At 38.3% G+C, this 19,408-nt stretch overlaps 1 protein-coding gene across 2 annotated transcripts in view; it reads left to right on the forward strand.

Annotated features, from left to right (window-relative positions):
- CFAP299 (cilia and flagella associated protein 299) overlaps nt 1–19,408 on the forward strand; it is a 615,785-nt gene that overhangs the window by 580,962 nt on the left and 15,415 nt on the right. Inside the window, exons 5-6 of one of the 2 annotated variants that reach the window (XM_032334706.1) lie at nt 11,324–11,453; nt 17,866–18,298. In XM_032334706.1, the coding sequence (XP_032190597.1) occupies nt 11,324–11,453; nt 17,866–18,015 (280 nt within the window). In that variant the 3' untranslated portion in view covers nt 18,016–18,298. Of the gene's footprint in view, nt 1–11,323; nt 11,454–17,865; nt 18,299–19,408 lie in introns of those variants that run through there. The other variant, XM_032334707.1, reaches the window with a different exon arrangement.

Consider the following 19,408-nt stretch of genomic DNA (forward strand, 5'->3'; position numbering starts at 1 on the left):
AAATGAATGATGAGGTTGCTGATGCCATCGCTCCAAATATGTGCCACGACCTTCCAGGATAGAGAGAATACGATGTCAGAGAATGTTTGTTATTTTTAAAGAACAGGAATTTAATCTTCTAATTCAACAGAAACAGCAAAGATTACTTATCTACATAATCTTCTTAGCCTAAGATAAATACATGCTAGCCCTTAAGACGAAAGTTACCAGTAACAAGTGCCACATTTTGGTGGTCATTTTCTCTTTCTTTGCTTGCATTTGACAGTGAGGATTTCCCTGTTACCTTTCATACCTTCTATTCCCCTTGATTCTTACCGTGCTGTCCTATCCTAACTCCCCCGCATTTGTCTGCGATTCTCGGTCTCCTTCTCGCACCCCTGATTTACACACATACCGTGTAAACTGTGACATCAGAAACAAAACTGGGATGGCGGAGAACGTGCAAATGTCGACCTTCGTGTGCATTGGAAATCATTATCAACTTAAAAGCAACTGTCATAAATAAAAGGTATTTTGTAAGTCATGGTAAATACAAAATAAAAACCTATAATAAATATACAAAATGTAAAGAGAAAGAAATTTAAACATAAAACTACAGAAAATCATCAAATGACAAAGGAAGAGAGTAAGAAAACAAGAAATCAACAGAGGAATTACAAACAGCCCAAACACAAAATGGCAAAAGTAAGTCCAGACCTATCAATAATGAATGTAGATGGATTAAATTCTCTAATCAAAAGATATAGAGTGAATGAATAAAAAATATTAAAAAGTGGGACGCCTGGGTGGCTCAGTTGGTTGGACGACTGCCTTCGGCTCAGGTCATGATCCCGGAGTCCCGGGATCGAGTCCCGCATCGGACTCCCAGCTCCGTGGGGAGTCTGCTTCTCCCCCTGACCTTCTCCTCGCTCATGCTCTCTCTCTCTCTCAAGTAAATAAATAAAATCTTTAAAAATAAAACAAAATAAAATAAAATGCCACTCTTCAAAAAAAAATATTAAAAAGTAAAAAAAAAAAAAAAAAAACAAAAGAACAAAAACAAGTCTCAACTATATGTTGCCTGGGAACAACTGACTTCACCTTTAAGGACACACACAGACCACAAGTGAAGGGACAAAAAAAACATAGTCCATGCAAGTGAAAATCAAAAGAAAACAAAGGCAGCTATACTTACATCAGACAAAATAGATTGCTGTAGATTATAATAAGAAGCAAAACCAGCTCATTATATAATGATAAATGGGTCAATTGAACAAAAGAATGTAACAATTATAAGCATTTAGGATATACATAGGGTCATGGGGTCTACTCACAGTCACTATTCTCATTGTCACCCAATCAGTAGAGAGCAAAGGGCCAGGTTTATTCAAGTATACTTCTCTTCTTCATGGAAGCATGCCGAAAAAGTATTCATTCGAACATTCCTTAGTGCTAATAATATCACTATCCGTCCAATTTCTCGAGCTAGGAACCTAAGAGTCATCTATAATGCATCTCACTAATGACTTGTAGACTTGCTATCTGCTGTATATATGTGTGTTTGTGCGCGTGTATAATTTTTTTTGGCAACCCCATGACCTGTAATGCTTTTTCAATTCTAGCCTGGGGTTAGTAAACAGACTTTAATTTGGTCACGTGGATTCTAGCACTCTCTACTGCCATCACCTTACATCAATTCTTCACCCACTGCCAGAATAATCTATCCAAGCTGCTTATCTTGCCCTGCCACTTTCCTATTTCCTAACCCTCAGATATTCCCACTGCCTACAGGATGAAGATAGTATTGTTTGGTATTATAAATAAGGCTTTCTGTGACTTGTTCTCTGGGTAGATCTTCAGTCTCATTTCTCACCTACCTACGTGAACTTTCTGTTCCATTGATACTAAATTGCTGGCCGCGTTACCCCTGCATCCTCCGTTCCAATTCTCAACAGCATGATTTTCCATGCTGTCTCATCTAGTTAGCGGCCGTTCTTCTATCTCTGATGCTGTCCCTCTACCTGGTTAATTCCTGTTACTCATTTAAGATTCAGGTCTCATGTTACTTCCTGTAGGGAGCTATTTTTAAATTCTTGCTTATCTTAAAAATAAATAAATAAATAGATAGATAAATAAATAAATAAATTCTGCTTATCTTCCCTCAGTCTGAGTAAGGTTTCTCTCCTCTGTCTTCCCATCAAGTTTCAAGTATATTTGTATTGTTTGGATAGTGTTTTCCCCTATTAGATAATGAACTCATAAGACAGAAACTGCATGTTATTCCTCATTCTATCCCAAACATGAAAAATTGTGCTTGGTGCATAGTGTATCCTCTCCATTAATGTTCTTTTAAAAAAGAAGTGAATGAATGAACAAGTGAATTACTGTAACTTCTCAGGCTCTTCTTTCAGCTCCTTGCCTTGCTCTTAGTCATGTGACATCTAGACAGCGTATTTCCCTCTTAACTTGCAGGAAAAACTGGACAAAGAACTATTTGAAGCCAGAACCCCTCCAAATTCTTATTTCGTTCCCTATCAGAACCCCTTAGATGGCCTGGTTGGGTAGGAGGAGGAACAGCAGATGGCACCTCTTTAATCTGGACAATTGACAAAATGCCCATGAATAATGCCATGTATGTAGAGAGGTCCTGGACCAGATCTCCGGTTCTGTTCATTTCAAAGCACATGTGTCTCACTCAGATGATAAGGCTGGTGCTCACAAACAATTGTTCCTACAAGATCCTCTCATTACGATATCTGTAACGCCAGAGGGGGCTCTCAAACGTAAACAGATCGCGCAGAAAGACTTTATTTCAATTATTGCCCTGTTGGACTGGGAAATCTATATTGAATTTTAACACACCCACCCCGCATATATCCAGCATGGTAAATGCAAGCAAAGCTCGAAGTTTTCTAATCCTGCTCTAAAACATATGGAAAATTAGGCCCAATTTTTTAGAGGAGTCCTTTAATGCACTCCCTGAGACAAAACAACTCCTTCTTTATAACTGCTTTTTTACCATAAAGGGACAAATTGGCTCAAAAAGCCCCATATTTGGAATTTATTCCTTGCCTTCCTCCTTATGTTTTGCTCCCAGGGGAGAATCTTCACTACTTTCATGGGATATAGACCTAGCCTGAGAAACCTGACACAGAGGAATAGTTAGCAGACGAGAGATGAAATAACCATCTTCAAATCTCAGATTAAATGCTGATTTTGTTACACAATATCTAGAATATTCTGTAGCTCTAATTTTCTTTTCTAGAAAGTGATAATTTAGTAATAACAATAATACGTACAGATATGCATACCATGTCTACCACACGTGGTTGTTCTGGACATTAAAAAAGAGTATAATGGTGAAAGCTCTTTGTCTATGATAAAGCACTACATCAGTGCAAAACAATATTCACAGTAGTTGTTTCAGTAATATCAGGAGAAACAATGAGATTAAGAGAGGACTCTGTGACCCCCACCCCTCCCTGCGCCATCACTTCAAGATTCTGCTTTGAGAAATTTATTTCTTTTTTTTAAAGATTTTATTTATTTATTTGACAGAGAGGAAGATCACGAGCAGGCAGAGAGGCAGGCAGAGAGAGAGGAAGGGAAGCAGGCTCCCTGCTGAGCAGAGACCCCCCCCCCATGTGGGACTCAATCTCAGGACCCTGGGATCATGACCCCAGCCGAAGGCAGAGGCTTTAACCCACTGAGGCACCCAGGTGCCCCTGCTTTGAGAAATTTCTGCTCCTTCAGTCTCTTTACCAAAATGGGCACAGAGCCCAGTTGCTGTAGGAGCAGCTGGTGGCATCCGTGCTTGACCTTGAGGTTCTCACTCTAGGATCTGCAACTGAGAGGTACTCCAAAATGTTTCTAATAATTGCTCTGATTGAAAAATCAGAAAGAGCTTTGTGTAACTTGTAAGTCTATTTCCATAGGCCTATCTTGGGGGAAATCTGGTAATGTGTTCATCTGTTACTATCACCCACTCCTTTCCCACTGCGTGGGGCTGGAAATTCCAGATGCCCCATCAGAGCGCTGCGGTCCCCAGTGAGGAGACCAGTATACAGTCTAGGAGGATGGAAACAGGCGTGACATCCTCAGAACCGCGCCCTGTAAGAAGGGTCGCTCTGAACAAGGAGCTCCTTGGTGGTGACCTAAGAAATCTTCCCATTTGGCTATATTATCCTCTACCCTTGAGAATCCCCTTTAGTCAGTCAGGTATCCCAGGTGTTGTATTCTATTCGCCATTCCCTCAGTGCTTTCTACCACCAGTCCATCCACTGACATCAGACGTCTGGTTCAGAGCCACAGTGAGCCACACAGGTCATCTGTCTTCGTGCACGGGTGAGAGCTGAGCGTGGGGGAAGGGCTCTCCCGCCATCCCTGCGCCCTCGGATGAGGAGACCCGGCCTCACTGGCGCTCCCTGCTTTCTTCGCTGAGCACACTCTGTCCCCAAAGGGAAGGCACACAGTTTCTGCGTTTTAGTAGGAAACAGTTAAGAATCATATTTCAGGGTGCCTGGGTGGCTCAGTGGCTTGAGCCGCTGCCTTCGGCCCAGGTCATGATCTCAGGGTCCTGGGATCGAGCCCCGCATCGGGCTCTCTGCTCAGCAGGGAGCCTGCTTCCCTTTTTCTCTCTCTGCCTGCCTCTCTGCCTACTTGTGATCTCTGTCAAATAAATAAATAAAATCTTTAAAAAAATCATATTTCATATTTAATTTTCAGCTTATAGCCATTTTTACCTTCTGCCTTACCTCCCAGTGTATGACTGAAAATTTCTCACAGTGGTAAGAACTGATTTTGTATATTTTTCAGTTCTTATCAAATCTACTTGGTTACTAGCCTTTCCACCTAGAGTGCTTGACCCTATTACTTTCCATCAGGAAAATCTCACTAGAAATATATTTGACCAAGACATATATTCTTTCTTGACCCCTACGGTCCAAAAATACCTTACAAATATTTCTACTGTATTGTTTTTCATGCTGTTCTATAATCTTTTGTTTACATTTCTGATGTCCCATAGACTGTGAGCTCCTTGAAGGTAAAATCTGTTTTTCTGGTGCGTGTGTGTGTGTGCGTGTGCATGTGTGTGTGTGCGGGTGTGCACGTGCATATGTGTCTGTGTGCGTGTGTGTGTGTGTCTGTGTGCACGTGTGTGTGCGCGCGCGTGTGTGTGTTATTGTTGAATACTCAGGATCATTCCAGGCACAAACTAGATACCCAAAATTGTGTTGAGTTTAACTGAATGACACCCTGAATATCTGTCACCAGGGATTTTAAGGTTCTCAATTATTTTAATAGTTACAGTGCATTGTTCAACAGTTATCTGTATTTTCCCAACTTGCATAAGCATTTATTAAATAACTGATTGAATTTAGAAATATAATATTTGGCCATAAACAGGAACTAACTTAAGTAACTTAAAGAAACACTAAACTTTAGACGTCATATTCTTACCAACCAAAATGATTGATCAAACATATATTTTAATATGGACTATGATATTTGAGAAAATTAGTTATTATAGAATGTTATGCTACTTTGATATTATTTGAAAAATAAAAAAGAGCAAGTGTATTTTTTAAAAGATTTTATTTATTTATTTAACAGACAGAGACCACAAGTAGGCAGAGAGGCAGGCAGAGAATGGAGGAAGCAGGCTCCCCGCTGAGCAGAGAGCCCAATGCGGGGCTCAATCCCAGGACCCTGAGATCATGACCCGAGCCGAAGGCAGAGGCTTAACCCACTGAGCCATCCAGGCACCCGAGCAAGAGCATTTATTATTCTAGATTAAATTTCATGTCTCTATACCACAATTGCAATTTCATATAATATAATTTTTCCACAGCAATAAAATTTTTTAAAAAATCAACCATAAGAAAACATGCTTTAGCATTGTTTAAACATCTTTATCGTATCTTTGGCAAATCTATGGCAAAACTTTGGAAGCATTTTAAATAAACACTGCATAAATCAACTCTAAAACTGACTGTTTAAATGTTTGGATTTGTGGTTATCGACCGCATGTCTCCATCTCGGCTTCTCCAGCATCACCTGAGCTCACTCTTGTTGTCTTGGCATAATTATTAGGAGCAACCCTATCTTTGCCAAGAGGATCCCAGTTTGGACAGCAAAATTATAAGGTCATCTTACTTATAGGCTCTCTACACAGAGATTAAAAAAAGGAGACAATAAAGTTTAACATTTAAGTGTCCCTATGATTGATATGAAATCTCCTGATTTTTTCATTTTTCAAATCTTTTAACAAAACTAGTTCTGTAGGACTTTAGTTTTATCTCTGTTTTTTACAGATTTCCTTTAAATATGAGTATGTCTTTGTCCAACAAATTATATCTTATAAATGCACCTTCTTTCTTTTTATCTCAAAGAGAATGTGCTTTAGTTTTAGAACCATATGCAAATCTTAAGTGCTATAAAAGCCTACTGGTCCTACTGCATAAAACTTAAAAAGATTGTATTATTAACGGAGATTGAAACAGAAGTTCTTCCTAATTACTATAAATTGTTGATTGTATTCATGGGGAAAATCCCTGAGACGATAATAGCTTCGGTTCCAGTGATGTGTTGTCTGTGATGTCAAATTCCATGTTTCTGTGGGGTGATTTCCATTTTTTCTCTCTGTTTTACGTACCGGTGACTAAACAATCATTTTGTTTATTCTAATGAATTCTTTTCTTTTTTTTTTTTAAGATTTTATTTATTTATTTGACAGAGAGAGAGAGATCACAAGTAGGCAGAGAGACAGGCAGAGAGAGAGGAGGAAGCAGGTTCCCCGCTAAGCAGAGAGCCCGATGTGGGGCTCGATCCCAGGATCCTGAGATCATGACCTGAGCCGGAGGCAGAGGCTTTAACCCACTGAACCACCCAGGCCCCCATTTTGTTTATTCTGTATCCGCCCTAAGGTCTTAACTTGCCTTTAATGTATTTTATGTGCATTTTTTAAATCTTTAAATTTTAAATTTTGTGCTTTCATAATTTCCCTTAGTATGTCCCTTCCATTCCATTTGAAGGAAAGTAGTGAGCAAAACTAGGCCAAACAGGGTATTCTGGACAATGGCTTTGAAATTTACTCCCCCTGGTGGTCCAAAGCTCTGTTGCCCTGTGATGTCGTTAGAATGTTTTCTCTGGTATCAACAATTGTCATGGAAAATAAATGACAAACTTGTAATTGTTTCCAAAAACATACATGAGGTCCCCTTATCACTTAATGAACACAGTTTCTGCAGATTTCATTTTATTACTACAATTTATTTGTATAAGTTGTGTAGAACTACCCTCATACCTATACACTAAAATGTCCAGGATGTTTATCATACAGAGTAAATGGAAAACTGTTCTTTTAATGCAAAAGCTTCAAGGATTTCACATAAATTACCTCACAAGTTCTTCTATCTGTTATAAATACAGTATGTTTAAACTTTTCTGTATTTCCAAGTTGTGAACACTGAGACATAAATCGAATAATGTGTTAAAACTCACCGAATCAAAAGAGGCTTTTAAATCATGGAATACTAGCATTGTAAAGAGCCTTTGGAATATATAGTTCAACTTCTGAACTTCACGTAAGAGAAAATTGAAATCATTGCATCAGGATTTAGATCAATTATCTTTATTTCCTCTTAAAATAATTTCTCTTGCATCTTCTTTAATTCTGTAGTAACTGAAAATATTAATTGGGTTATAAATCCTATTAGTAGAGATGGGTCAAGATCATGTATTTAACCAATAAACATGTATTGAGTGTTGCTTACCGATATGGAGATACAGCAAGGAACAAGTACTTGTTGGGATATCGAGACTGAGGAGTCTGTGGTTTATCTCAGTTACTAGAACTGAGCAGGCGATGTGGACCATGAGCTGAGGTGAGGGAACGGAGTGGAGCCAGGGTGTGGGGCAAACAGGCATCGAGAAGGGGGTTAATTTTAATGTTTTAGGAGAAAAATGCGACAGCCTGGAGCAAACCTGGTATGGAGGAGGTTTGGAGATCTCTTTCTCCTCTTCCCTTTCTCTTTCCTGCTCCTCTTCTTTCTACTTCTTTTCTTCTTTCTTCCTTTCTTTTCCTCTTTCCTTCTCTTTCTTTTCTTTCTTTCCTCCTTTCCCTCTTCCCTCCCTTCCGTTCTCCCTTCTTTTCTTTTCTCTTCTTTGTTTGGTTGGGAACATTGATATGGATTTATTAGTCCTGGGGAAAATTTTATGGTGAAATGAATTTGATTATATCAGAAAATGTTTAGATGATTATTGAAGTAGTTAAAGAGGCCACAGGGATGAAATTCAGAACATATATGGATATGATTTTTTGTTTCGGAAAGGAAGAGGGACACCTAATTCCTCTGAGTTGAATAGAAGGATCTAGAGGACATTGTCAATATAAACAGATTTGCTACTCATGGAACACGATATTGATCATTAGTTTCCATTTAGTGTCCTTTATTTTCCTAATAAAGTAAGAGGTTAAAGTCATCTTTTGAGACTAAGGAGGAAAGTGGAGGAATGGGAGGCCGGAGCCGTATAATAAATGACAGAGAAGGTAACTAGAAACATGTAAAAAATTGCTCTGTAGTGCCTGAAATCCAACCGAGGTTAGAAATTTGGAATTCAGAATTGGATCAGGGGTACCGTTGTTTCAGCAAGAGTTTTCAGAGACCGTGGGGAGTAATGGAGAAGGTAGACATTTGAATCAATTTTGAAACTGGTACTTTTCAATATAAATAGGGTCCGTTGAATGGTAAAGCTGTGACGATTGACAAGTATCTTGTGGATCATGGTAAGTAAAGAAGTAAGGAAACTCGTTGTTGTACGTTAGGAGGACGGTGCGCCAAGGAGCTCAAGGCCTCGAGAAGGTGAAACAGAAGATGAACTAGCGAAGGACACTGATAGACACTAAAAATTCAATAGAAGTCAGATGCTTCAGGGGGATTTCAAATTCAACATGCCCAAAACTGAACCTCCCGCTTCCCCCCAACTCCTTCCTTATATATTTTATATCCTGGTAAGTAATTCTGTGCACTGAAGGATCCGCACCAGAAACCGGAGAACAATCCTAGGCTACCATCTGTTGACATCTCTCCGCATAACGTCAAACCCGCCCCTCCCTCACTTACCAGCACATGTGACGACCACCTGGGCTCTGCATGTATAAAATCTGATCATTTTGTACGTATTTCGTGGGACTGGTGATAGGACTAAATGAGACAATATATCCATTAGGCTCAGTACAGTACCCAGCACATGGGTAATAATTATTGCCAATTTTCCTTACTAAATACTAATACTTATCAGCTCTTGGAATTGACATGCAAAATGAAACTGTTTCCCATCCTTCATCCTAGAAGAATGAAAGTATTGAAAAACAACCTAAATTGCTCATCAAAAGTACCACATGCTATACAAATTAACTTTTTTTATAGAGTGTGTGTATATATGTATTTTTTCCTGCCTAGACTTTAGTAAGACTTTTTTTTAATTTTTTATTTTTTATAAACATATATTTTTATCCCCAGTGGTACAGTTCTGTGAATCGCCAGGTTTACACACTTCACAGCACTCACCAAAGCACATACCCTCCCCAATGTCCATAACCCCACCCCCCTTCTTCCAACCCCCCTCCCCCCAGCAACCCTCAGTTTAGTAAGACTTTTAATTTGAGGTCTGAGCAACAAGATAAGAATGTGTGATATAAATCATGCCACTCCAAGCACAGCTAAGCTAGGACTCAGACATTTTGCTGGGATTATCTATAGCTATATATCTCATAAATAATTATTTAGAGAGAGAGATAAAAGGTTAGAATCACACCCATTGTCCTCTATGCCAACTTAGCAGTCTTTTAACCAAGTAGCCAGTAAAATGGAGGTCAGATTATCTTTTTTCATGGATTAAAGTGAATTTGAGAATATAGCTTGGGTGCACAGTCAGATTGACTACTAATAACTTCACCACTGCTACCTTACCTAGTGGGGGTAGAGGCTGCCATGATAAACTTCACTTTTGAAGGCTACTGAAGTGAGGACCTAGAAAGGCATGAAATGCTCAGCTCCTTTCCACTATTCACCAATCGAATATTCATTCTTGCTCTCTTGGGGAGGACATACTCAACAGACAAAGATGATTAGAAAACCACTTTTTCTAACTCTGTGCATCAGAAAGGGCAGATATTCCTATGTCTTGGCCATAAAACAAACAGTAGGGGAAGAGAGAAAATATTTCTCATTAATATGCCCCAATGATATAAATATATGATTAATATAATGAGCCTTTTCTAAGTATTGAAAAATATGAGCGTAAACATTACATTTTCAGGTAATGACACAGAAATTGGTGCCTCAGAAAATACTAGAATTCAAAGTGAGTTTGATCAATGAAATCTACTCTTTGAAAATGAGTAAGGGAATAATAAAGGGCAAAACAACCCAGAAATAGGATAATAGACATATTAGAAACATGTTACTACTTGAACATATTAACATAATATTAGAAATGTGCTAATAGGAATAAGATATGTGAAATTAATATATTGAGTATTCTTACAACTCATATTACAGTTATTATATTAATTTTTGACAAGTAAGTATAAAGCAAGACATGGAAAAAATAGAAAGTTTCCATAGATCAACCAAAAAAGGGGGGCTGTAAAATGCAGGCAATGTTGAACAGCAGAAAGAACATACATACCTGTGCTTTGAAATGCACAGATCTGGGTTGAAATATCAGCCCTGTCACATGCTAGGTGCAGGGCCTCCTCCATGCCAGTCGACCTCCCCTAGCCTACTTGCTGGTCTGTGAAGGGAGTGCAACTTCCTGTGGGTTTAGGGCTAGAATGTACCACATCATGCCCGGCCTATGGTAACCTCTCACACTCCCATAGTTTCCTCATTCCCTGGGAAACATATGATTAAAAATAAAGCCTGAAAGAAATGAAATAATTTGTTTTGAATGAAAAGAGGTGACTTAACTGGCCTTTCCTTCCAGGAAACAGGCTCCTAATAAGCTGAATCTGAGCGGGAAGAAACAGCTTCAAATTGCACTAGTTTTCTTCTTAACTTCCTGGGGAGTGTAATACTGGACTAAGTCCTAGTTCCTAAAGTGTCCAAACCAGGAAGTTATGCAAAATAGTCATACATATGTATTTAAATAATTTGAGAATAACCTAGTCTAATCTCTTCTGCAAGAATTTTAATCACACATGTGTCTTACATGGTTATACAGACTATGATCCAATTCATTTATCGGAAAACTGAACTGTCCTAAATATTTTCTGAAATATATTTGTTAATTTATTGTATCATACATATTAATTTTTAATAAATATTTATTTTTCTAGCTTTTACAACTGGGATAGTCATATTGCTGTTTGGAATTCAACTCCCAATTATCAAGTGATGGCTGACAACCCAGAAGGCTTACTTTTCAAATACAAAAGAGACAGAAAAATTCTTAATGTGGATCCAAAGGTAAGACCTCTTTTACATTTGTATATTTCTCTGAATTTTATTGTATTTTTTCCACTATTAAAAAAATCTATTAAATATTTGACACTCTTCAGTAATTTAAACCTAGAAATAAAAGACTATATTGAAACATAAGGTATTCATTATTCCTTAAGAAAAAACTCCAAACTTAATCTATTATCAGAAATCAGTAAGGAAGAGTTTGGGGGGGATTTAAATAGAACTGACAAGTAAGAATGTTTCTCCAAGTCTACCAGCGAAGTTAGATCAAGCAGCCATCGGGCAGTGCATTTTTGTGCTCTGATCCTGGGGATGTCCAGTACTTTTTGCTCTAAAGGGGAAGACAAACTATTTATGGAAGGGAGACTCTCACCTCAGAAATATTCCCAGAATTCTAATCCCTTTTTATATATAACTAACAGCGAAAACAGTATTACCCTTTGTGTATTTCTAAGTGGTAACTTAGAAAATACATTTTATTTAAATATTTTAAAGACATGTCCCATGATATTTTGTATTTGTTCAAGGACAAATATTTACATCTTACATATTTTTAATGACTGTGTTTGCATCATGACTTTTAATCATGACTTGTATGTTTGGAAGAGAAGGTTAAAACTTGATTTAAAGTCATATGTTCTTGAGTTGCTTAGGCATTTTTTTTTTTTTGATTTTGGAAAACATACTCATATGACAGCATCAGTCTAAAATCCAAGCCAAGAAGAGTATTCCTTCCCAGTGGATATGCCTGGGAGAGAGATAAGGATGGACAAAAGGAAAATGGGAGTCTCGTTCTAAAAACTTTCCCAAAACTTTTTAGAAATTTACAATAAAAAAAAAATAAAATTATTTTGTTTCATATCCAATTAGTAAAATCTCTTGCTCATAAAAATTGCGCAAAATTACATGCTCAAAGAATGAAAAAAGAAATTCTGTAGTAAGAAATGGATTGTTGTCTGCAATCAGATATGACTCCAACACAGTGACTTAACAGAACAGAAGCTTCTTTCTCATGTATGAGTCTCAATTGCCAGTCCAAAGTTTGAATGGCTGCTCCACAGTCATCTAGACCAAAAGGGCCCTCATCCTCTTGGACCAAAACAGATCTCCAGTCAAAACAACCACATTTCAAACAGAATTCACGGAGGGAGTTCAGACAGTGCGAAGGACACCTCTGCTCCAGTGCCTTTTAAGGAAGTTACCCAAAAGCTACCACTCGAAGGTTCACTTATATTCCATGGCAAGAGCTTAGTCACAGGGCAACATCTATCTACACGGATGACTGGGAAATATAATCTTTATTCAGGTGGTCATAAACCTAGCTGAAATCAGAAGTTCTGGAGAGGGGAGAAAAGATGTGTGAGTAGAAACTAGCAGTTTCTGACACAATGTTATCTCCTTCAAAAGAGCACTACTCTTGGGGCACCTGGCTGGCTCAGTAGGAGGAGCATACAACTCTTGATCTTGGGATCGTGAGTTCAAGCTGCACGTGGGGTTGTAGAGATTACTTAAATAAATAAAATTAAGAAAAAAGAACACTACCCTTTAATTGGTCTAAGGGTTTCTCATTAGTAAAATGAAGGGTTGAACCTGAAAATAATTATAGCCATAATTATTATGAATTGATAAATATTAGTGCAACTTCTCTCTAGTGGTGGCTCTTTGCTTCTCACAAATGCATGTCAAAACTGAGGCAAAGTACAGGAAACTTAATAAATTATATTCACAGAGACTTTTACTCTTAGAGGGTTAAAGACATAAAAGTATTAATGGCTTCCTTAGGAGGTACAAAATAAATTTTTGGATCAGTTTTGATGATCCACACTTAAACTACTTTATGGCTTTATTTTAACTAATGGCATATACATATTTCAAGAATGTATGTCATGAATTATAGTTTTTACAGCCTTTGTGGAATCATTATTGAATAAAAACTGTTGTTGTTTAGACTTTATTTATTTATTTGAATGAGAGGGAGAGGGAGAGTGAATGAGAGAGAGAAGGAGCAGGGGAGGGACAGAAGCAGACCCCCCATTGTGCAGGGAGCCCAGTGTGGGACTCAGTCCCAGGAGCCTTGGATCATGACCTGAGCTGAAGGCAGATGCTTAACGAACTGAGCCACCCAGGTGTCCGTAGGGGGTGAGAGATATTTTGATTATAATTTCATTATAATTCAAAAGATTTGTGATGAATCTGAAGGAAAGGTATTTCCAAATCCTGGAGGAAGAATAGGGTCCAGTTAATTAGTGATGAGAGGAAAAAATATTTAAAGGAATTATTTATAAAAGAACCATTGATGGGACACCTGATAAAATTTAGATACTTATATTTAATTTTTCTTTTAATTTTATCTTTTCAAAGATAAATCTTATAGCTGACCTACTAGAAAAAAAATGCTGGTTTCAACACCAATAAACAAAATTCTATGCCTTACTTTATAATTAACTGGCTGCCTGGCCTGGTGAAATCCACATAACTTCTCAGAGTTTTCACATTCACAAATGGAAGATGTGAGTGTTGCTGCTGTTTCCTGATCTCTAAAGTCCCCTCTACAGCCCCAGTTCTCAGAGATTCTGACTCAACTTGTCCCAGGCATACATATTTTCACAAACAGCCAGTGTGGTTCTATTTCAGCTTATCTATGAACCACAAATGGAGAAAAGCTTCTCCTTAAAAGGACAATAATCTCAAGAGATCTGGCACTCTTTTCAAACAGTGTTCTCAAACATTTGACCTCAAACAAAATATAACACATATATTTTAATTTTTATGGACTAGATATGAAATTAGCACGTTCATCTACATAATACCTTAACTTACCTTCTTCTAAGAGCTATGATCCTTTTATCCTTCATGCACCACATAGCATCTCTTACAGACCTACAGAATAATCAAAAACAAGCTGTCGAGTTGTTAAAATTACAAATGCACAATGATAAGTTACATTTTTAAACTTAATGTTATTATTAATAATTTTATTTGAAATTCTTCCTAAAATGAACACCCAATACTGACACAAAAACAGACACGTAGACCAATGGAACACAGTAGACAGCCTAGATATGGACCCTCAACTCTATGGTCAAATAATCTTAGACAAAGCAGGAAAAAATATACAGTGAAAAAAAGACAGTCTCTTTTAAATGATGCTAGGAAAATTGGAATGCTATGTATAGAAGAATGAAACTCAACCATTTCTCTTACACCACACGCAAAGATAAACTCAAAATGGATAAAAGGCCTCAACATGAGGCAGGAATCTATCAAAATCCTAGAGGAGAACATAGCCAGTAACCTCTTTGACATTGGCCACAGCAAGTTCTTTCAAGATATGTCTCCAAAGGCAAAGGAAGCAAAAGCGAAAATGAATTTTGGGGACTTCATCAAGATCAAAAGCTTCTGAAGAGCAAAGGAAAGATACAGATGTAGTGAAAAGAAGGACCATCTGTTCCCCAATTTTCATTGTCCCCATGACCCAGCAATGGCCATGGTTGCCAAACTGTGGAAAGAACCAAGATGCCTTTCAACAGACAAATGGATAAAGAAGATATGGCCCATATAAACAATGGAGTATGATGCCTCCATCAGAAAGGATGAATATACCCAACTTTTGTATCAACATAGACGTAATTGGAAGATATTATGTTGAGTGAAATAAGTCAAGCAGAGAGAGTGAATTATCATATGGTTTCACTTACTTGTGGTGCATAAGGAATAACATGGAGGACATAGGGAGATGGAGAGGAGAAGGGAGTTGGGGGAAATCGGAGGGGGAGACAAACCGTGAGAGACTGTGGACTCTGAGAAACAAACTGAGGATTTTGGAGGGGAAGGAGGTGGGGGTTGGGTGAGCCTGGTGGTGGGTATTGTGGAGGGCACATGTTGCATGGAGAACTGGGTGTGGTGCATAAACAATGAATTTGGGAACACTGAAAAAAATAAAATTAAATTAAGTTAAAAAAATAAATAAAATCAATACCATAACTTATAACACCATAATATGCTCCAAAATACTGTTAAAACAACAAAACTCAACTCTTCTTGTCTTTTCCTTCAAATAATCCCTTTGAAATATTTTACACTGGTTGCCCAGGTAGTTCAGTCAGTTGGACATCTGCCTTGGGCTCATGTCATGATCTCCAGATCCTAGGAGATCCAGATCCAGATCCTCAACAGGCAGCCTGCTTCTCTCTTTCTCCTGCTCCCCTTCCCACTTGTGCAGTTTCTCTTTCTCAAATAAATAAGTAAAACCATTAAAAAAAAAAGAAATATTTTACACTTAAAATTTAAAAAGGTCAAGATAAATGAAAGGTGGAAACTGTGATAAACAGGATGTCTTTCCTCTGTATAACACAGATGTGGACTCATTAACTCTGAAATGAGTTAATGTGGTTCCCATGAAACATAGTTGTTTGTGAATGGTAACAGTGGAAAAAAGAAAATTGTGCAGATCTTAGAACGAGTAATATGAGTTCATTGGTTAAGAAATTCCAAATGCAATAAGAGTTTGGTTGCATTGAAAACAGGACCACTGGCTTTAACTTCCCTGCAGCTGTATAACATCTGGAACAAATAAAGCTGGTTTCTATTTTTGAGTGAAGAATGCTTGTCTGAGTGATTCACACCCACCGAAATGTTTCCAGTGTATTATCTTAGAAGGATTGAGTGGAAGGACTTTGCACTCACTCCCTGCATTATCTGGACAAATGAAAAAAAAATGGAATTTTGCTTTTAAGAAGCATTAACCATGGGAGAGTTTCCTTGAGTCTTAAAATAATATGGGTGGTCTAAAACCTTCATGATCTACTAATTGGAGGGACAGATTGTATAGAACAGTCAAACATAGGAAAAATCTTCCTTAATGGCACCAGCTTGTCTCCCCTCCCTGCTTCTGTTCACTAAATGCGATAATGCATCACCAGGAAAAAAAGCCTGGTTAATGGATGCTTAATAAGTATCATGGAGTAAATGATTGAATGAACGATTCCCTCCAAACACACAAAAATAATACTCACTAATTAAAAATTGAGAAGCAGATTATGTCACTGATACTTGGTATATAATGATAGCCAGAATGGGAATAGCCACTTCATTCTATATTGATCCCAATAAGTCCGGAAAGGAGTACAAGAGTTTATCAGTGAAAGCAGCTAGTGAAGCCATAATTTTAGCTTTTTAAAGGTTATGCAGAAATCTTAATTTTGGTATATACTTGCAAGTGTTGTACGAACCCAGAAATATATAATTTAAACCAGCTGAGATTAAGACTGTTGAATTAGAACATGTTGTTGAGGGGCACCTGGGCAACACAGTCAGTTAAACATCTAACTCTTGGTTGCAGTTCAGATCGGGGTCTCTGAGTCTGGTCTCCAGGTCGTCGGATCGAGACCCGCATGGGGCTCCATGCTGAGCGTGGATTTTGCTTGAGACGCGCTCTCCCTCTGCACCTCCCACTCGTGCTTTCTTGCTCTAAAATAAATAAATAAGTCCTTTAAAAAATGTTTTTGGTTTATGAGTAAATTGTCTCAAACACGTTTAATGACTTACTCAACGTCACATAGTTCATTATCGGTGAAGTCTAGCAGTGGAGCTTCAGTGTAAATGTTATGAGACACCGTAGGAGATCTAACGAGGAGCAAGAGTTCAAGCCTTGCCCTTTATTTAGCTTAGAGTACTTTTAGGGAAATAGGCATGTAAAAAATATAACTGCAGTACAAAGCAGAAAGTGATATATTGCAAAAAAGAGAAGCGCATTGGGAATTCAGTGGGAGGAGAGATGGTATTTGATCTGGGGTAGGGGCCAGTGGAGAGGGAACGGTGAGAGCACAGCACTGAGAGGAGCTAAGCATGAAGAGGTCATGGAAAGGCTTGAATGTAGGACTGTTGAGGATCGTGAATGAGACTTGGGAGGAAATGGGGTCACACAAAGCTCTTGTGCAGGGAAAGAACAAGATGAAAGTTATGTGGTATTTTTTTAATTTTTTTTTTGGTTTTTTTTTTTTTGGTAGATGTTATTTATTTATTTATTTGAGAGAGAAAATGGAAGAGTGTGTACACATGTTGGGCTGTGGGGAGAGGGGCAGAGGGAGAGGGAGAGATAGAATCCCAAACAGACTCTGGTCTGAGCTTGGAGCCCCACATGGGGCTCAGTCTCACACCCCTGAGATCATGACCTGAGCTGAAATCAAGAATCAGATGCTCAACTGACTGAACCACCCAAGCACCCCAAAAGTTATGTTTTAAGAGAATGAGAGGGACTAAATTAGGACAGACTAGGGAGGACAAACTAGAGAAGATGCTAGCATAACAATAATCAAGGTAAAGACCAAGAGGACTAGAACTAGATAGAAGTCCTACTGCAGGTAGCAAGTTTCTGTGTTGATGTTTTAAATGTTGCAACTGCCTGATCATTTAGGCAAAGACAGAACTAAGAGAATGCATATTTATGTGGAAAAAAATTCTGAGAGGTCTTACTTCACCCCAACCTTCAGGAAAGAGAAAGAGAGAGTATGAGCTAATCCAGGAGGAGTACAGAGAAAAAGGTGAGCTGAATGAACCTGTGTAAGTCTGTTGTCTCTTCAGTCTTCCTTCCATCCCCTTTTTCTGAATCTGGCATTTATTGAGTAACTACTGGGCACTATGAGATATAAAAATGAATCAGAAAGGTGGTTTTCTTGCCCTTAAAATGCTTACACGTTAATTGAAGTGTGGATGGAAAAATACAATATGCCCAGAAATGGCAAACTAGCTCGTGAGCTGAGAGGACAGAAAAAGTTCTAAAGGATTGAGAGAGGATACAGTTTACTCTGGACCTGCCGCATTCAGAAGTGGGCTAACAAAGGACGTCTGGGTGGCTCAGTGGGTTAAGCGTCTGCCTTCGGCTCAGGTCATGATCCCAGGGTCCTAGGATCAAGTCCTACATCGGGCTCCTTACTCAGCATGGAACCTGCTTCTCCCTCTGCCTCTGCCTGTAGCTCTCCATGTTTCTGCTCCCTCTCTCTGACAAATAAATAAATTAAAATCTTTAAAAAAAAACGAATAAAATAAAATGGGTTAACAAAAGAGATAGCATCTGAACTGGATCTTGAAGGCGGGTATGGTGAGGACATGAGGATTGGAGTAGAGGGGTGCTCTGGTAGGAGGGAACGTCACATACATAGGTGAGGAAGCACCAAGCATGGGTCTGCATGGAGAGAGGACCCCGTTTTGTTTAGAGAGGAGCTGTGAACATGGGCCGGACATCAGAATCACCCAGGAAGCTGTAGAATATACAATGCCTAAACTCATCCCCAAAGATTCTAACTTAATTGTTCCAGGTGGAAGGCCTAGGCAACTGTACTTTTCAGAAGCTCTCAGATGGTTCTAATGTGCAACCAGGGTTGGGATCAAGGTGTAAGAAGGAATGTAATAGCAAAGAAATTCTGAGAGAAAATTGAATTTCAAGGGTGGAAACCAAATCTAGTAGGTTTTCCCCCATTCTACATAGCTCAATGAGAATCTGTACCATTTGTGTCATGACTTAGAATTTCTGAGTATGAAAATGATTAAGCCATTTTGAAAGGAGGTGAAGTTATTGTTCTATTGCCTAACCTTCATTGGTGTGCAAAAGAAAATCACTATGAAAATATGAAATTCCATAATACAGTCTCCTTTTTGTTATTTTGTTTAATGTCTAATAAAATCTGCTTGAATATAGATGTTTGATAAATGGCTGATAATAAACAAGCAAACAGGCAAGCAAAAAACATATTAAAAGATGTCAAAGATGCATGGTTCCTATTAAATGTAGGAAATTGGTGAAACAAAAGACATTTTATGGACTAAACCTTCCTGGATCCATCCTGAGTGTCACAGAATCTGGAAGGCAGGTACAGAGCAGACTGTGCATTGACTTGGCAGGATGTAGTTATTTTCTCTTTATACAACAATACTCCTCACTGTACAACAGGATGCCCCCA

Source organism: Mustela erminea, chromosome 2 (assembly GCF_009829155.1).
Source record: "Mustela erminea isolate mMusErm1 chromosome 2, mMusErm1.Pri, whole genome shotgun sequence".
Taxonomy (NCBI): domain Eukaryota; kingdom Metazoa; phylum Chordata; class Mammalia; order Carnivora; family Mustelidae; genus Mustela; species Mustela erminea.